At 41.7% G+C, this 13,632-nt stretch overlaps 1 protein-coding gene and 1 long non-coding RNA gene across 2 annotated transcripts in view; one reads left to right on the top strand and one right to left on the bottom strand.

The window, feature by feature from the left end:
* CAPZA2 (capping actin protein of muscle Z-line subunit alpha 2) overlaps positions 1-3,039 on the bottom strand; it is a 33,861-nt gene extending 30,822 nt beyond the window's left edge. Inside the window, exon 1 of the mRNA XM_032106162.1 lies at positions 2,734-3,039. Within this exon, the coding sequence (XP_031962053.1) occupies positions 2,734-3,033 (300 nt within the window). The 5' untranslated portion in view covers positions 3,034-3,039. The remainder of the gene's footprint in view (positions 1-2,733) is intronic.
* Positions 3,040-3,538: 499 nt separating this feature from the next.
* LOC116443487 lies at positions 3,539-11,041 on the top strand. Its single transcript, XR_004239929.1, has 2 exons — positions 3,539-3,667; positions 9,231-11,041. It is a non-coding gene; the product is annotated as an uncharacterized LOC116443487 (long non-coding RNA).
* The last annotated feature ends 2,591 nt before the right edge of the window (positions 11,042-13,632 follow it).

The raw sequence follows: 13,632 nt of genomic DNA, 5'->3' as shown, positions 1-13,632 counted from the left end.
CTGGCAATGGTTCAACTTCAGATCTTTGGATCTACACAAATCTTACACACCTTATTTGCTACAAATAGTCCTCAGATTTTTTTTTAAAAGCTTGTTCAAATTTATTGTCACATTCACCATTGAAAGAAAAACATGGCTTCAAGAATCTCTGCAAAAATGTGAATCTACAGAACAAGATTGAGTTCAAAACCATTTATGCAATCTTGAATATTGAAATAATGCTCTCTCTGGCTCTTTTCCTTCCTGGGTTTTAAAGATTCTTTACCTGAACTGTAGCAATTTGGTTTGCCATTATTCCAATTATACCCCTTTCTATATTCTCAATTATGCTAAATACTGCAAGTATTAAACTTGAATTATGCCACAGCTAAACACAGTCATCTTAAATCTAGTAATAGTAAGGTATATGAAACTGCTTACTGCTGTTGCAACAGTTAAATCTTTTGACGAAACATGAAGTAAGATATGAATCAAAGACCTTTCTGAACTTGTTCTATCATTATATCACTCAATCTCCTACTTATTTGTGCTCATACATCGTTATTAGAAGTCTGAGACAAAAAAGTTCTGTTATTTAGTTCACCTTCTTTCTTCCTTGAATTTTAGGAGTTTCAGGGTTCTAGTTATGTCTCTGCTGAAATGATCTACAAAACTACATCACCATCATCTGCATCAGCCTTCAATACTATCAGTTCTGTATGATGGGGGGAAAGTATATAAAGGAGCAATGTGATTTGTTTCTCATGAAAATCAATGTTTGCCTCTTTGCATCTACTCCTGCATTTATTTATAGCCCCAACTGGATGAGTGAGAAGGGTGTGTTTGACAAATGCTGTCCAGCTGATTTTTTTTTAAGCTCAGTAAAACTGAATACTCGAAATAACATTTTTATTGTACGACAGCACAACTTAATGCATCAGAAATAAAATCTTCAGGTATCACAAAATCTACATGCACATTGCCTGCTTTTCCATGAGTTTGCAGTGTTACTCATCTTTGCTTTCTTAGCCAATAAAATATACTCTGAGGCTTGGAAAATTCTACTCATACAGGACAATCAATTTTATATGGGACTAATAGAGAAATCAATTTAAATTTAAAATGGATGAGTGCTCATTCTATTCACTTATACCAAGGCAGGAGGAGTCTCTATGAGTCTCTGCACTCCTTTTTGGAGAAAAAACCCCTGAAATTAGTGGGTGGAAGAAAATTCAGAACTTAACTCCATCAGCCACAAAAGCACAGGCAGCGCTTCCAAGCTCATACGGAGACAAGATAAAATTGTCATTTTGTCTTTTATTATTTGACAGGACAAGAAGCAATGAGCATAAAATGAAACACAGGAGGTGTCATCTGGGCACCAGGAAACACTTTTTTACTGCAAGGGTGACCAAGCACTGCCACAGGTTGACCAGGAAGTTGTGGAGTCTGCATTCCTAGAGACTTCCAAAAGCCATCTGCACATAGTCCTGGGCAGCCTGCTCTAGATGACTCTACAAAATGATGCCCAAGGATCCCTTACAATCTTAACCACGCAGTTAAGTATTTTCAGCATATGCTCCGGAAGAACGTACTTGATTAGCGTTACTTGTATTTTCTATACAGGGCTAGAAAAAACACAATTACCACTTGCACTTCTGAATCACATTACTACTTGTACCAACAGAGAGGTGGCATTGAAATGTGAATTAAGCAGAGGAGGGCACAGTCTTCAAACCTCTTGGGAAGAAGATAGCAAGATCCTGGTGCTATGCACCCCTAGACATATCAGTGCATCTCTAGTTATAAAACATGGTCAAACAGAAAATCTGCCTTTCTGTAACTACTTAGATATTTTAGACATCCTTTTAACTTCAAATAAGTTTGAAACATCATGTATTGATGCCTTCCACATTTGAGTCATCTCACAACTTCCACAGACATGAAAATTAAAATTTTTAAATTGTAAAGTGAACAAGAGCATGCATTACATAAAGGCATGAGCAGTGCACCAGCACCATGTACACGGAACACCACACCCTAGCTTGGAAACAGGCAGCTGCCGTGAAGCTGGATCCCACAGAGGATGACAAGGAGCAGGGATAACTGAGGTCTCAGAAAACATCCTGCTCCTTTTGAGACTTTTCTGGAAAAATCTGCCCTAAATTTGAGTTTCACACTGCCACAAAAAGAGTACATCTACATCTCGCTAACACAGTCCCTCTGCTCCTTGACCTCACACTTCCCCAATTACTGTCTCCTAGCAGGAAGCAAAACAGCCTTCCTCATCCCCACAGCTCCTTCCTCTCGTAAATCACATGTATCCCATCTCCTCCCGGAGCCTGCCGGGGTGCCTGGGGACGGCAGGCCTGGTGCTACGGAGCAGCCGGCTGGCACGGGCACGGCGCTTCGGGAACGGGAAGCGGAGGTGGGGGAAGGGAAAGCCCTTCCGCGTCTCTTCTGCCTCTCCCTGCCATCCCCGCGTCCCGCACGCCGGGCGGGGGCGGCCACGGGGACCGGCAGAGCTGCTGCCGCCCTCGCCGGGCCCCGGGCGCCGCCCCCGCCGGGCCCGCACCGTACAAGGCGCGGCGGGAGATGCGGCCGGGCCGGGCCGGGCCTGCCCCGGCCTCCCCCCGACCTCCCGGCAGCCGGGCCCGGCTGCGGGGCCGCGCTGAAACCAGGAGCCTCGCCGGCTCGAAGAGCCGGGGACAAGAGAGCCGCGCGGCTCGGCGCAGCGTATCCACCCATCCCTACCTTCTCCTCGTCGGACAGCTGCTCCTCCAGGTCCGCCATCTTCCCGTCCGGCTGCGCCCGCCCCCTCCCGCTCCTCCTTCCCGGCAGGAAGGGCGGGGCCCGCGCGCCCTCGATGCGGAGGCGGTGCGTGCGCGCGCGGCGGGCGGGGATCCCCGAGCGGAGGGGCGTGGTGGGAATGGAAAAGGGGGGATCCCGGAGCGGAGGGGCGTGGTGGGAATGGAAAAGGGGGCATCCCGGAGCGGAGGGGCGTGGTGGGAATGGAAAAGGGGGCATCCCGGAGTGGAACGGCATGTTGGGCATAGAAAAGGAGGGATCCCGGAGTGGAAGATCATGTTGGGAATGGAAAAGGGGGCATCCCGGAGTGGAAGGGCATGTTGGGAATGGGAAAGGGGGGATCCCGGAGCGGAGGGGCGTGGTGGGAATGGAAAAGGGGGCATCCCGGAGTGGAACGGCATGTTGGGAATGGGAAAGGGGCATCCCGGAGTGGAGGGGCATGTGGGGAAGGGAAAAGGGGGGATCCTGGAACGGTTTTAGCAGCAACTGGAGGTGTGGGCAGCCAGAAGTAAAAATCACAAAATCAGTTATGTTGGAAGAGACCTCTGAGATCATTGAGTCCAACCTATGACGAACACCACCTTTTCAACCAGACCATGGCACTCAGTGCCACGTCCAGTTTCTTCTTAAACAGCTCCAGGGACGGTGACTCTCCCACCTCCCTGGGCAGCCCATTTCCATATGTAATCCCCCTCTCAGTGAAGAAATTCCTCCTAACATCCAAAATATACCTCCCCTGCCACAGCTTAGGGCTATGTCCTCTTGTCCTGTCTCTGTTTGCCTAGGAGAAGAGACCGACCCTCACCTGGCTACAGCCTCCTTTCAGACAGGAGGAGAATGTCCAGGTTTCAGCCCCCGCCGTGGCAGGTGCTCAGTGCAGGTCAGTGGATGCCGGTGATGGGGTCGAGGCACCGGGGGCAGGTGCTGGGGAAGGTTGTGGGAAGCTCAGTCTAGTACCAGCGACAGAGAAATGTGTGAAACTATTTGTACTGTAGAAGATGGGACATGGAATGGGGTCAGTGGGAGAAAAATAAATAGATTGGAAGTTTTTTACTGCCAGACTGAGAAATTGTGAAGAATGTCATCCAGAGGTGTGACACTGGAGTTACACAGGGGGATTTGGGATGATGACTTTCAAGGATTGCCTCTAGGCAGTGATAACTCTTTGGTAACATTTGAAAATACATTTTCTTAATGTCCAATACAGTGTACTTCACCTCAGTCATGATGAACAAGGAAAAGCTGATCATTGACAGGAAGATCACAGGTGTTGAGGTACACCTAAGTCAGTCATGGTTAGTGGTGTGAATGTAGCCAGCTTCAAGCCAAAAGATCTTGTTGTGCTATGGAGTTCATCCACATCTGTCTTTCTTGCATGAGTATTTCTATACAAATACTGCCAATGTGCAGCAGAGCAAAATATGCCAATATCTGTAGAATTTTTCTGGGCTGTCACTCTAGATGCTGTAAGAGGACTGTCGCATGAAAATGAAGGAAAGTGAAATTGGACAAAAAGTTGTTTAAGCCAAATGTGGATATTATAATGGCACAAAAAAAGTCAGTATATGATGAAAACATGTAAATGAAAATAATTAAATTAATGTGTAGATTGGACAACATGGCTGGTTCAGGACTGTCGAAAAGAGATTTAAAATGTCTGAAGCCATGGAGGATAAAGATAATGGACAGTAGGGTATTTATGTCAGAAACAAAGGGCAACCAAAGCTAATGTTTGATAAGACCATTGCTAGATTTAGGGTGAAGTATAAAACAGAAAATGTGCATCTAAGGGATATTTGGGTTTTGAACATTTTACATATATTATTTGGACTCAATAATAAAAGGTAAGGGTCTGTAGCAGGGAACAGCATTGTGCAACGCTCAGTCATGCAACAGGACTTTATAACTTCCACCCAGGAGTCTTAAGAGTAACAACCTGAGGTCTGTGAAATGCTCCTGTTAATTTTTAACACACCTTGGGATTTGCCAGCTGGGGGATATTGCCATGGGTGTTGCTTTATTTAATATGTATCAGGGAGATAGTTCAAAAAGGTAGATCTCCGATAAATGTGAACAGTTTTCTCATAAGTCAACATATCTATCTGTTGGATGTACCATGTTTGCACCAGATTTTTCTTGGAAGTTTGCTGAAACTAACATGATGAAGTGAATGATTCAGAGGACAGTGTAGTCATCCTAGAAATTGATGTGAATCTTCTTAATAGTACCCTCACAGGTACTTTACTGTGACCTTAGGACTTAATGGGAAATGAATAATCATGCAGAAATAAGTATTTGTCTTGCTTTGTGACTCAGTATTTTGGACTGTTTGTGTGTCTTCTCAGGAAGAATATGTAAATTTCAGAGGAATTTTAAAGGAGGACTAAAAATAATCCTGGAGATGCAGAAAAAATTTCAGGATGTGAGGCTTAAGGATGTCAAGATTGAGAAGGGATTTCAGGTATAGCAGTGATACACGAGTTAGTTTGGAATTTATATGCATCTTCTATGAAGTCACATATATCTACTTGCTGTTTTAAATTGAATACAGCCAATTTCTAACCCGTAAATCTCGTATTTAAAATTCATGGGTTTTTGTGTGTCAGTGTCTCTACACATTGATCAAATGCTAATTTGCACTATAATCACATACAGAACAGCAAAATATCCTGTTGCTTACTAGCTAGCTCATGTCTTAGCAGAAGTCCAGTCACACTACATGAAGCTCACCATGGGCTAGCAAACCTGTCTGATGAGCAGCACATGGTTTACAGATGTAGTGAGAGAAAAACTACGAATTTAATTACGAAAAGAACCCAACCCCCCTCAAACAACAACTGTTGAGTTTTACTTCATCTGATCAGACATAGGTAGAGCTACCAATCAAGTACCTTGCTATTTTGCTGTACTGCTTCTGTCATTTTTTCTGTATTGACTCTGTAGAGCCAAACCCCTGGCCCCTGAGTAGCATTGGGAGAGAGAGCACAGCACTCTTTACTGCAAGGTGTCCCTCCAGGGCTACCAATATGGCTTAAGAGAAGTGTAGTTTCTCTGCTGAAGCTGTCCTGAAGACTGGCAAGGAGGTGATAGGGCATAGTGGTTAGCACAGCACACCTCTGTCCTTCTGCACTGGCCCTGACGATTGAGATAAAAAATGCTGAAAAAAAAAGTTACATTTTCATTCTTCTTATTCAAGGCAGGCGATTGACATTTTATCTATTGCATCTGCTCAAAGGACGAACTCATGAGGTGTATTGGGGCCTACTTGTTTAACCTGGAGGATGTAGTACATTCAGGGTCTACAGGTAGACTCTGGCCAAGCTCTGAGCCTGGCTCAGATGGTGTTCCTGGCAGTAGGAGAGGAGGAGTGCTCAGAAAGGCTTGGCAGGCTGCTCCTTTCCATGGTAAGCACCTTCTTGCATCCTGATACCTGTTGGAATAAATCCTCACATTCCTGTGAGTTGGTAGGAGATGTACTCCGGTTCCTGAGATTCCCAAGTATGTATCAGATCTTAGGGCCTTGGGTGTTGTCTGCAAAATTGTGTTGGTATGTTTGGGGACTTAGTATTTGCAAACCTCTCCATTTGCTCTTTGTGCCTTAGAGATCCTTAGCAGTGAAAGCAAATAGGCTTGTTCTAGAAAAGTTGAATGATAAATCCTTACAATAGCGTTGGAAAGAAAGCTGTGACAGGAAGAAAAGTAATAATCAAATATAACTGTAGAGCAAGCCTGAGACTGAGCTTCCTTCTTCGATAGCACTTAGGATATTTTAGGCCCTAACGGATATTCAAGGCAATGACTCAGTAGCCCTTCGTCTGCTGTGGAGGTGCCTCTTAGAATCATGGAACAGCCCAACGTGGAAGGGACCTTGGAAGATCAACTGGTCCAACCTTTTGTGGGAAAGGGAGCGTAAGTGAGATTTGTCTAGTGCCCTTTCCACCTGGAATTTCCAATTGCCCCATCTTGGAGGTTGTTCAATTAATGCTTGTTCTCACATGTCTTTCCTATAGCAAGATTTTTGTTGATACCTTAGAATTTACTGTCATTTGTTTTTTTGCTCATCAATTCATGGTCCTGCTTACTGTGGCATTTTAAAAATTGTTTAACTATTCTTTATGATTTACTATTGTGGTGGTCAGCAGCTGGCCTGAAGGCCTCACAATAATAATTAATCCCATTTTATAACTCCCTGTTTTATAACTGAAATAATGAAGACATAACTGAAATTACATAAGTACCCTGAGCAGTGGGTTATGTAATCCGACCAGTGTGGATGGTTGGAGAGCAGGCCCAGGCCATTGGGGATGCAGGCAGCCATTGGCTGGTTGGCCGGGTGGCAACTGGCTCAGCCCGTAGGGATCGACCATGCGGAGCTTCAGATCTATAGAAGGGGAAGAAGACTCAATAAAAGTGTCTGTTGTGCATGAGCCCAGTGAGTCTTGTCACTTGTCTGTCTCCTGCGACAGTTTACAGCCATAATACTTTTATAAATTTTGGTAACTTTGCACTGTATTTTATGTTTTTCATGGCGACTGTGGATGTCATGACAAACTGGATAGTTAGAGTCTATTGCTTTTGTCAGTTAGAGGGGTCTTTATTAACACATTTACCTTAGAAGCTCTTTTTAAGTTCCTCACAGGATTGCATTCAGATCTTATCCATGGTTGCTTTGTGACTTCCTATTCTGTTTCTATTCTTGGGAATTTTCTCTGCTTCTTTGTCCACCTCATCCCCTGCATGAATAATCAGCTATATAGCTTGCTTTACGTAATTCAAATTCAAAGTCTAGTATTTGCCTTTCTTTTGACATACACCCATGTTTTAGGAAGTAGATACCAATGTTGTTACTTAGATTTATCTTGAAATGCAGTCCAGTAGTTTAGTTTAGTGGTTACAAGAAGATTTAGTTCTCCCATAAACTGAGGTGTTTGAAGCAGAGAGGAATTATTTATTTGTGATACAAAATTTTTATCCAAGGATTGGAACATGCAAAAGGAGGGTGAAAAAGAGCAAGTGTTGCACATTTTAGAGAAGGGCAACCAGAGGAAGGAGATACACCTGGGTCTTGTTGGCTGCTGCTCCAGTTCCAACAGAGACAAGGAGATGTGAGGGCAATGGTCAATAGTGCAGCAACATCTGCAAAGAGCTGAAGACAACAAGAAGATAAGGATGAAGTGCCGCATACTGAACCATCTACTTTTGATTCTAGTCAGTCTCAAACTAGCTTTCTAAATGAGCAATACTTATAAATTATGCACAGATTTTCAGAGGTGCTAAAAATTTCATGTTCTACTTATTCTGTAGGCTGTATTCTTCAGACATAGGGGATCTGTTTGTAGGTTTCTCCTAATGTGTTAGTTATCTTTGCTATCTTACTATGTTAGCTTTTTAAAAGCTACAGTGTTAGCTATTAAAATGTTGTCTATAGCAGCCAACTTCCTTTCTTTACCTGTCCTTTGACTCCTTGAACGTATTTTTTGATGAAGTTATCAGACTTGCAGAAGTGCTTAATCCAAAATTTCGTGAAGAAAGAATACTGATTTCCTGCTGAAATGTAAAAAGAAGTACTGTCAAGCAAAGAAGATTTGTGGCTTCTTATGAAACATCTTTCATTACAGAAAATCTTCTCTCAGTTCTGATACAATGTGATGAACAACTGAATAATGAAACTGCATTCCAAAAGCGTTCTTGAAGTTAGCAGTGAATGATGGATTGCCCGAACTGAGCAATATTAGGGGTTTAAATAGCAATACCAGAGTTTGAAGGGAAAATAGGACAACTAGAGAAGTTTTCTGTAACATTGTTTACAGTGTCTATGGAGAAGTTGCTAACTTAAACAATCTGTACTAAAGTGCTAAACAATTTATTAATAAATTATATCATAGACGTGTGCTGTGATAGTGCTTTGGAAAGAAGAGTATTGGCATGTCTCTTTTACAGCCTGTTTTTAAAAGAAATAAATTTGTTATAGACAGGTACAGTAGAGGCTTTCAAGGGGAACATTTATACATTACAAAGAGTTCAAAGAATAATCAGAGACTGAAAAATTCAAGCAATCCAATCTCTGATTAGTTTTATTAGCAAAAAAAATCTTAAATGTTTGTAGGTACTTTCTGGGATATCAGAAAGTTGTTAATAGGATGTTTTGGTGTATTAGAATACAAGATTCATGGATAGTAGTTAAAAAAGGACAAATTCAGGCTAAAAATAAACAAGATTAATTGTCAGAGCAGTTAACTACTAGAATGATTTCACAAGGCAACACTGATACTAGCAATTTTAGAGTAAAGACTGACCATTTTTCTAGACAATACATTCTCCGATTCAGCGAGGACTTAAGGAGTCTTGTGGCCTGTGTTGCAGGAGAAGGTAGCAAGGAATATCCTGAAGCAATCCTTCCTGACACTGTATGGCATGATTCTCTGAGCCCTTTTCCTTTTCAGCATCTAATGGAGAGAAACTGAAGTAAGAATGGAAGCAGCTCCATGGAAGAGATGAAGAAGAGAGAGGAGAGTTTGAGTGTAATGAACTGAATCCATAAAGAATGGAATACAAAAAGGACTGAAAAAATGTACCAGGGAAATTACTGAGGATAGAGTGGGTATTAATGAAATGGGGAATATCATGGTCAAATGAATCATCTGTGGAAAGGTTTAGTTGAGTATTTAAAACTGGATTATTGGGGAGTATTTTTGATACTTAACTGGTAAATACCTGAGTCTCAGCTCATGAGCCTCAGTTTCCATCAACAGGGAGAAATAAGCACTCCAAAGGTGAGATTTGTCTGACCTAGTCAAGACACCTGTCTTAGGACAAGATTATTGTCTGTATGAGTTCAGATGCAGCTGTCTAAATATTAGGCCCCGGTATTATGACAGCCGAATTCCCTTTTACTGTTAGGAGATCAAAAGGAAAGAAGGTGATGGACCAGTGAAGAGGCACAAGAGCTAAGGGGCAGCTGAAGTTAAAAAGCTAAGGGAAAGGAGAGGACTGCACTTATAGTTCATCACTGCTCTGTAGTCCCTAGGGAATCTGTACTCAGAGAGGTAAATCACAGATTTATGCATAAAGGACTTTGTACCAGGAGGGCTGTATTTCTGTACTGCCTTTATTGCAGCTCCTACTCAGACATCAGGAATGCTGTATCAGTAGCTATTGATAGTATGGAGATAGAGCAGGATTAGGATTAGCAAAGGAAGGGGACAGGCTGGGGATTAGTAAATAGGCCAGAATCAAAGTGTAAGGGTTCTGTACCCCATAAAGGCTTCAGAGGGCCCTTAAGATAACAGTGTGCCGTACCGCAAGTCCAGAACTTCTCCAGCCTGAACCAGTCTTGCTCTCTTTTGGTGTATGTATTTTTTTGCCTTTGCTCTGTACCAGGATAGATTGAGAAAGCAGCAATGATGCCAGGAGAAAGCAAAACTGAGGAAAGCAAAGGAGCTGGAGCACTGCTTGCCCCAGCTATCAAATTGTTGTAGGAATAGAACAGTAGCTCACAGGATTTGAGCAACCATGTGATTTTAGAAGGCTCCATGAGAAAACACAAAAATTCCTTTTCTTCCCTCTCACTGAGCCTGGTTCTTGCTTATACTTTTAGTTATTCCTTTCTCAAAAAAAAAAAAAAAAAAAAGAAAAAGGAAGTGTAGTCTTCTAGCTAGATTTATTTACTTTCGTTCTAAAGGAGACATTGTTTGGCAATTTTATTTTTCAACAGGAAATGGTAAATGTGCTGATTTGTTTAATGAGGTTGAGATTCCCTGTAGGAGTCCAAATTCCTTTTTTGTTTTACTCTCTGTAGAACTGAATGTCTTATGTAGATAAAATCTCAATAAAGATAAACCATTCAAGCAGATGTGAGTAAAGAGCTGAGAATTTCTGGGCTACTGTAGACAAAGATACCCCACGGAGTCAGTGGTACTTCATGCTGCTTAACAGTGGTGTGGGGCCTTAATTTTTGATCTTGTGCACATACTGGAAGAAACAGTAGGAAGAGAAGTTTGGATTTTGAAGTAAAACAAAGTAATTTTATTTTTGAATATTGGGCCTCTGAATGATACGCAGCATAAGCACTTGAGCACACTTTCTTCTGACCTCAATAAAAGTCCTGAATACTAAATATTTGTGAAAATTAGGACAGTGTCCAAATGTTCATGTAAGAACATTTCTTCTGTTATCTACTTTTGAAACAGTTGCCATGTTGTGTATTGATAAAATCACATTGATCTATTAAAAGAAATTTCTCTTGTTTGTGGGATTTTTGGTGGTTTTTTTTTTGGTTGGCTTTTTGTTGTTGTTGTTTTGTTTTTATTTATTTTTGTTGTTGTTCTGCAGTGTTCTGTTTAATCAAAGACTGGTTAAGACAGTTGAGGAATTTGTAGCAGTCAGAACTCACCTGTGGCCTTAGAGCCCAAGATTTGCTTCCTTGGAAGATCTGTCATTTCTTAACACTGCACTGGAACACAGTGAAACACCATCAGATGTGAAAGATCCTGGAGAATTTATCTTGCCATTCTACTTTAGAAAAAGTAGTCTTATATATGACTGTAGTAATTGCATTGTTCTCAAGTTTCTGTTGCTATAGAAATTTGAGACTGCCAGAGAGCCAAGATTTCACCCACATGGATTCTGAAGCTAATGATGACTGTGGATCAGGTCAGGTAATTAAATGACCAGGAATCAAGGAAGGTTACAGATAAATGGGCAGTGTGTCTGTGTGAGGGAATGCTAAGTTTTATATGACTGTACACTTATCCCAAGATAGCTCTCAACTTGTTTGACTTAACCCCTCCTCCCCCTCCCCCCATTTTCTTATTCTGAGGCTTCAATTTTACACTTAATTTGGTTTATAATGGTACAGAGGTGTGTTGCAAAGAGCAAGATTAATATCAGAAGCATAACAAAGTTAGTGCAGGAATTATCCATTGTATTAATCAACAAATGCTTGTTTTGAACTCAGCTGTGACCAGCTTCATAGGCTTCATATTGACAAACCCTTATTCAATGGTTTAAAAGGAAGAATTCCCACCCCCTCCCCAAAGTATTTCCACTCTTGATTATCTCTGTGGGAATGAGGTTTTGTTTAGATTAACAGTTCTGTCTATTCCCAAGAAGTTTGTGAAAAGGGAAAATACTTTTTGTTGTTGCAGTAAATTGGGTTATAAGGATAGTTCTCCCTCAGCTGTCATGAAGACAATTGACAAATGTCTAATGCAAGCCCAGAGAAAATACATCACACCATAATATCCTCAACAACCCCCCAAAAAGTAATTTTTTGGTTAAGAAGAACAACTCAGAAAAAAAAATAACACAAAGATTGAAGGTCTGATTTTACTAGTTTCATTTCTCTAAGCTCAAGAAATGCACAGAGAGTAAAACATTATGCTTACTCTGAAAAAATGCTGTCATTTTCCTCTTTGTGGCACTTTTGAAAGCATTTTGTCTGGACTAACTGGGAATGGAAAATCTTAGAACTGGAACTGTATTTTGGTAGTAATTAATAACTCACTAAATAATTTTAGTATCTAGATGAACTATTTTGAACCAAAGAATATACTTTTGATCCTGAAAGAGAACAAAGTTGTATTCCACATGTGCTTTAACCAGTTTTCCAATTTTTAGAGAATTGCATTTGCTACAACACCTGTTGCTGTGTTATAATGATATTCCCAACTGATATGGATCCATATTAGTCTGAGAGAAAGCCTCATGTACATTCTTTCCAAATGATAAGCTCAGGCATTTGCAATCTGTGGAAAGTTAGTGCAAATACTGTGCTCTACTTCCTTCCTCACAGTAAGATTTTGAAGTTCTGGTTTTAGTCCCTCATGTCAGATCAGGATATGCATCAAAAAAAGGAGTCTCACGTCTCTGTTGTGATGTGTAGGATGAAGTGTTGAAGAGATATGAACAGAAGTGAGATATCTGGATATGTAAAGTAACACCATCTAGTGTGATGAAGAGGGTTCTCTAGTCTCCCTATTATTTGTTTTTTAAATTTTTGTGGGCCTCAAAAGTAGTTTTTAGGGAAAGGGGGAAAGAAGAGCAGCAAGGAGCCTTTATAGATGTTTCAGGTGCAACACAGGATAAGACAGAGTTTTCTTGGAAATTTAATGTAGCAGAAGATGAGAGTTTGATAATCTATGAAAGACCTAGAAGGAATGATGGTGGAGGTGGTAAGACACAGTGGTAAGACCACTGCCTTCCTGTGCTGCTTGCTGACATGGTGACATGAACAGCTGTTTCTAAACCTGGTTGAGCTTACTTACAGGACTGCTGTAACTGAGTCCAGCTCCCTCATAAAACTTGTGTCATCACACCTTGTTTTCTGGCTGTCCCCTTGTGTAGCACATGATGGTTGGACCTGCATGTGTTAATTTCTGGTAGTTCTAGCTCTTCATTGCCACTTGTTTCTGGGTTTGGCTTTACATTCCCTTTAGTCACTGTCTTTGCTCTGAGCCACATCAGATTGCCGATTCCACAACTGCTCCCTGCTTTGTGTGCTGGGAGTTCTCCTGGAAGCCAGGGAAGAAAGAGAAGACCTAGGAAAGGAGTGGGGAAATGAGAAGGTGGGGAGAAAAGGGAAGCAGACCTCGTGTCATTTTTTTCCTTACAGCGCATTGCCCTTCACAGTTTCCATGCAATATAGACTGGCTCTTTTTGTGGACTGTATTCCAGAGAAGGATTTTTCAAATGGTCTGTTAATAAACCCTTGATTGAGTCGTGAAAGTCTGTTGCAGCTCTCTAAACCTGGCAAAATTGGGGTTTTGTAGTGTGTGTGGTGGACAGCCTGGTAGGATCACATGCTGGTGATGGCCCTGCGCATGGCAGAGGCTGAGAAGGACAGTG

This window comes from Corvus moneduloides, chromosome 4 (assembly GCF_009650955.1).
Source record: "Corvus moneduloides isolate bCorMon1 chromosome 4, bCorMon1.pri, whole genome shotgun sequence".
NCBI classification, from domain to species: Eukaryota; Metazoa; Chordata; class Aves; order Passeriformes; family Corvidae; genus Corvus; species Corvus moneduloides.
This window is presented reverse-complemented; position numbering and strand designations above follow the sequence as displayed.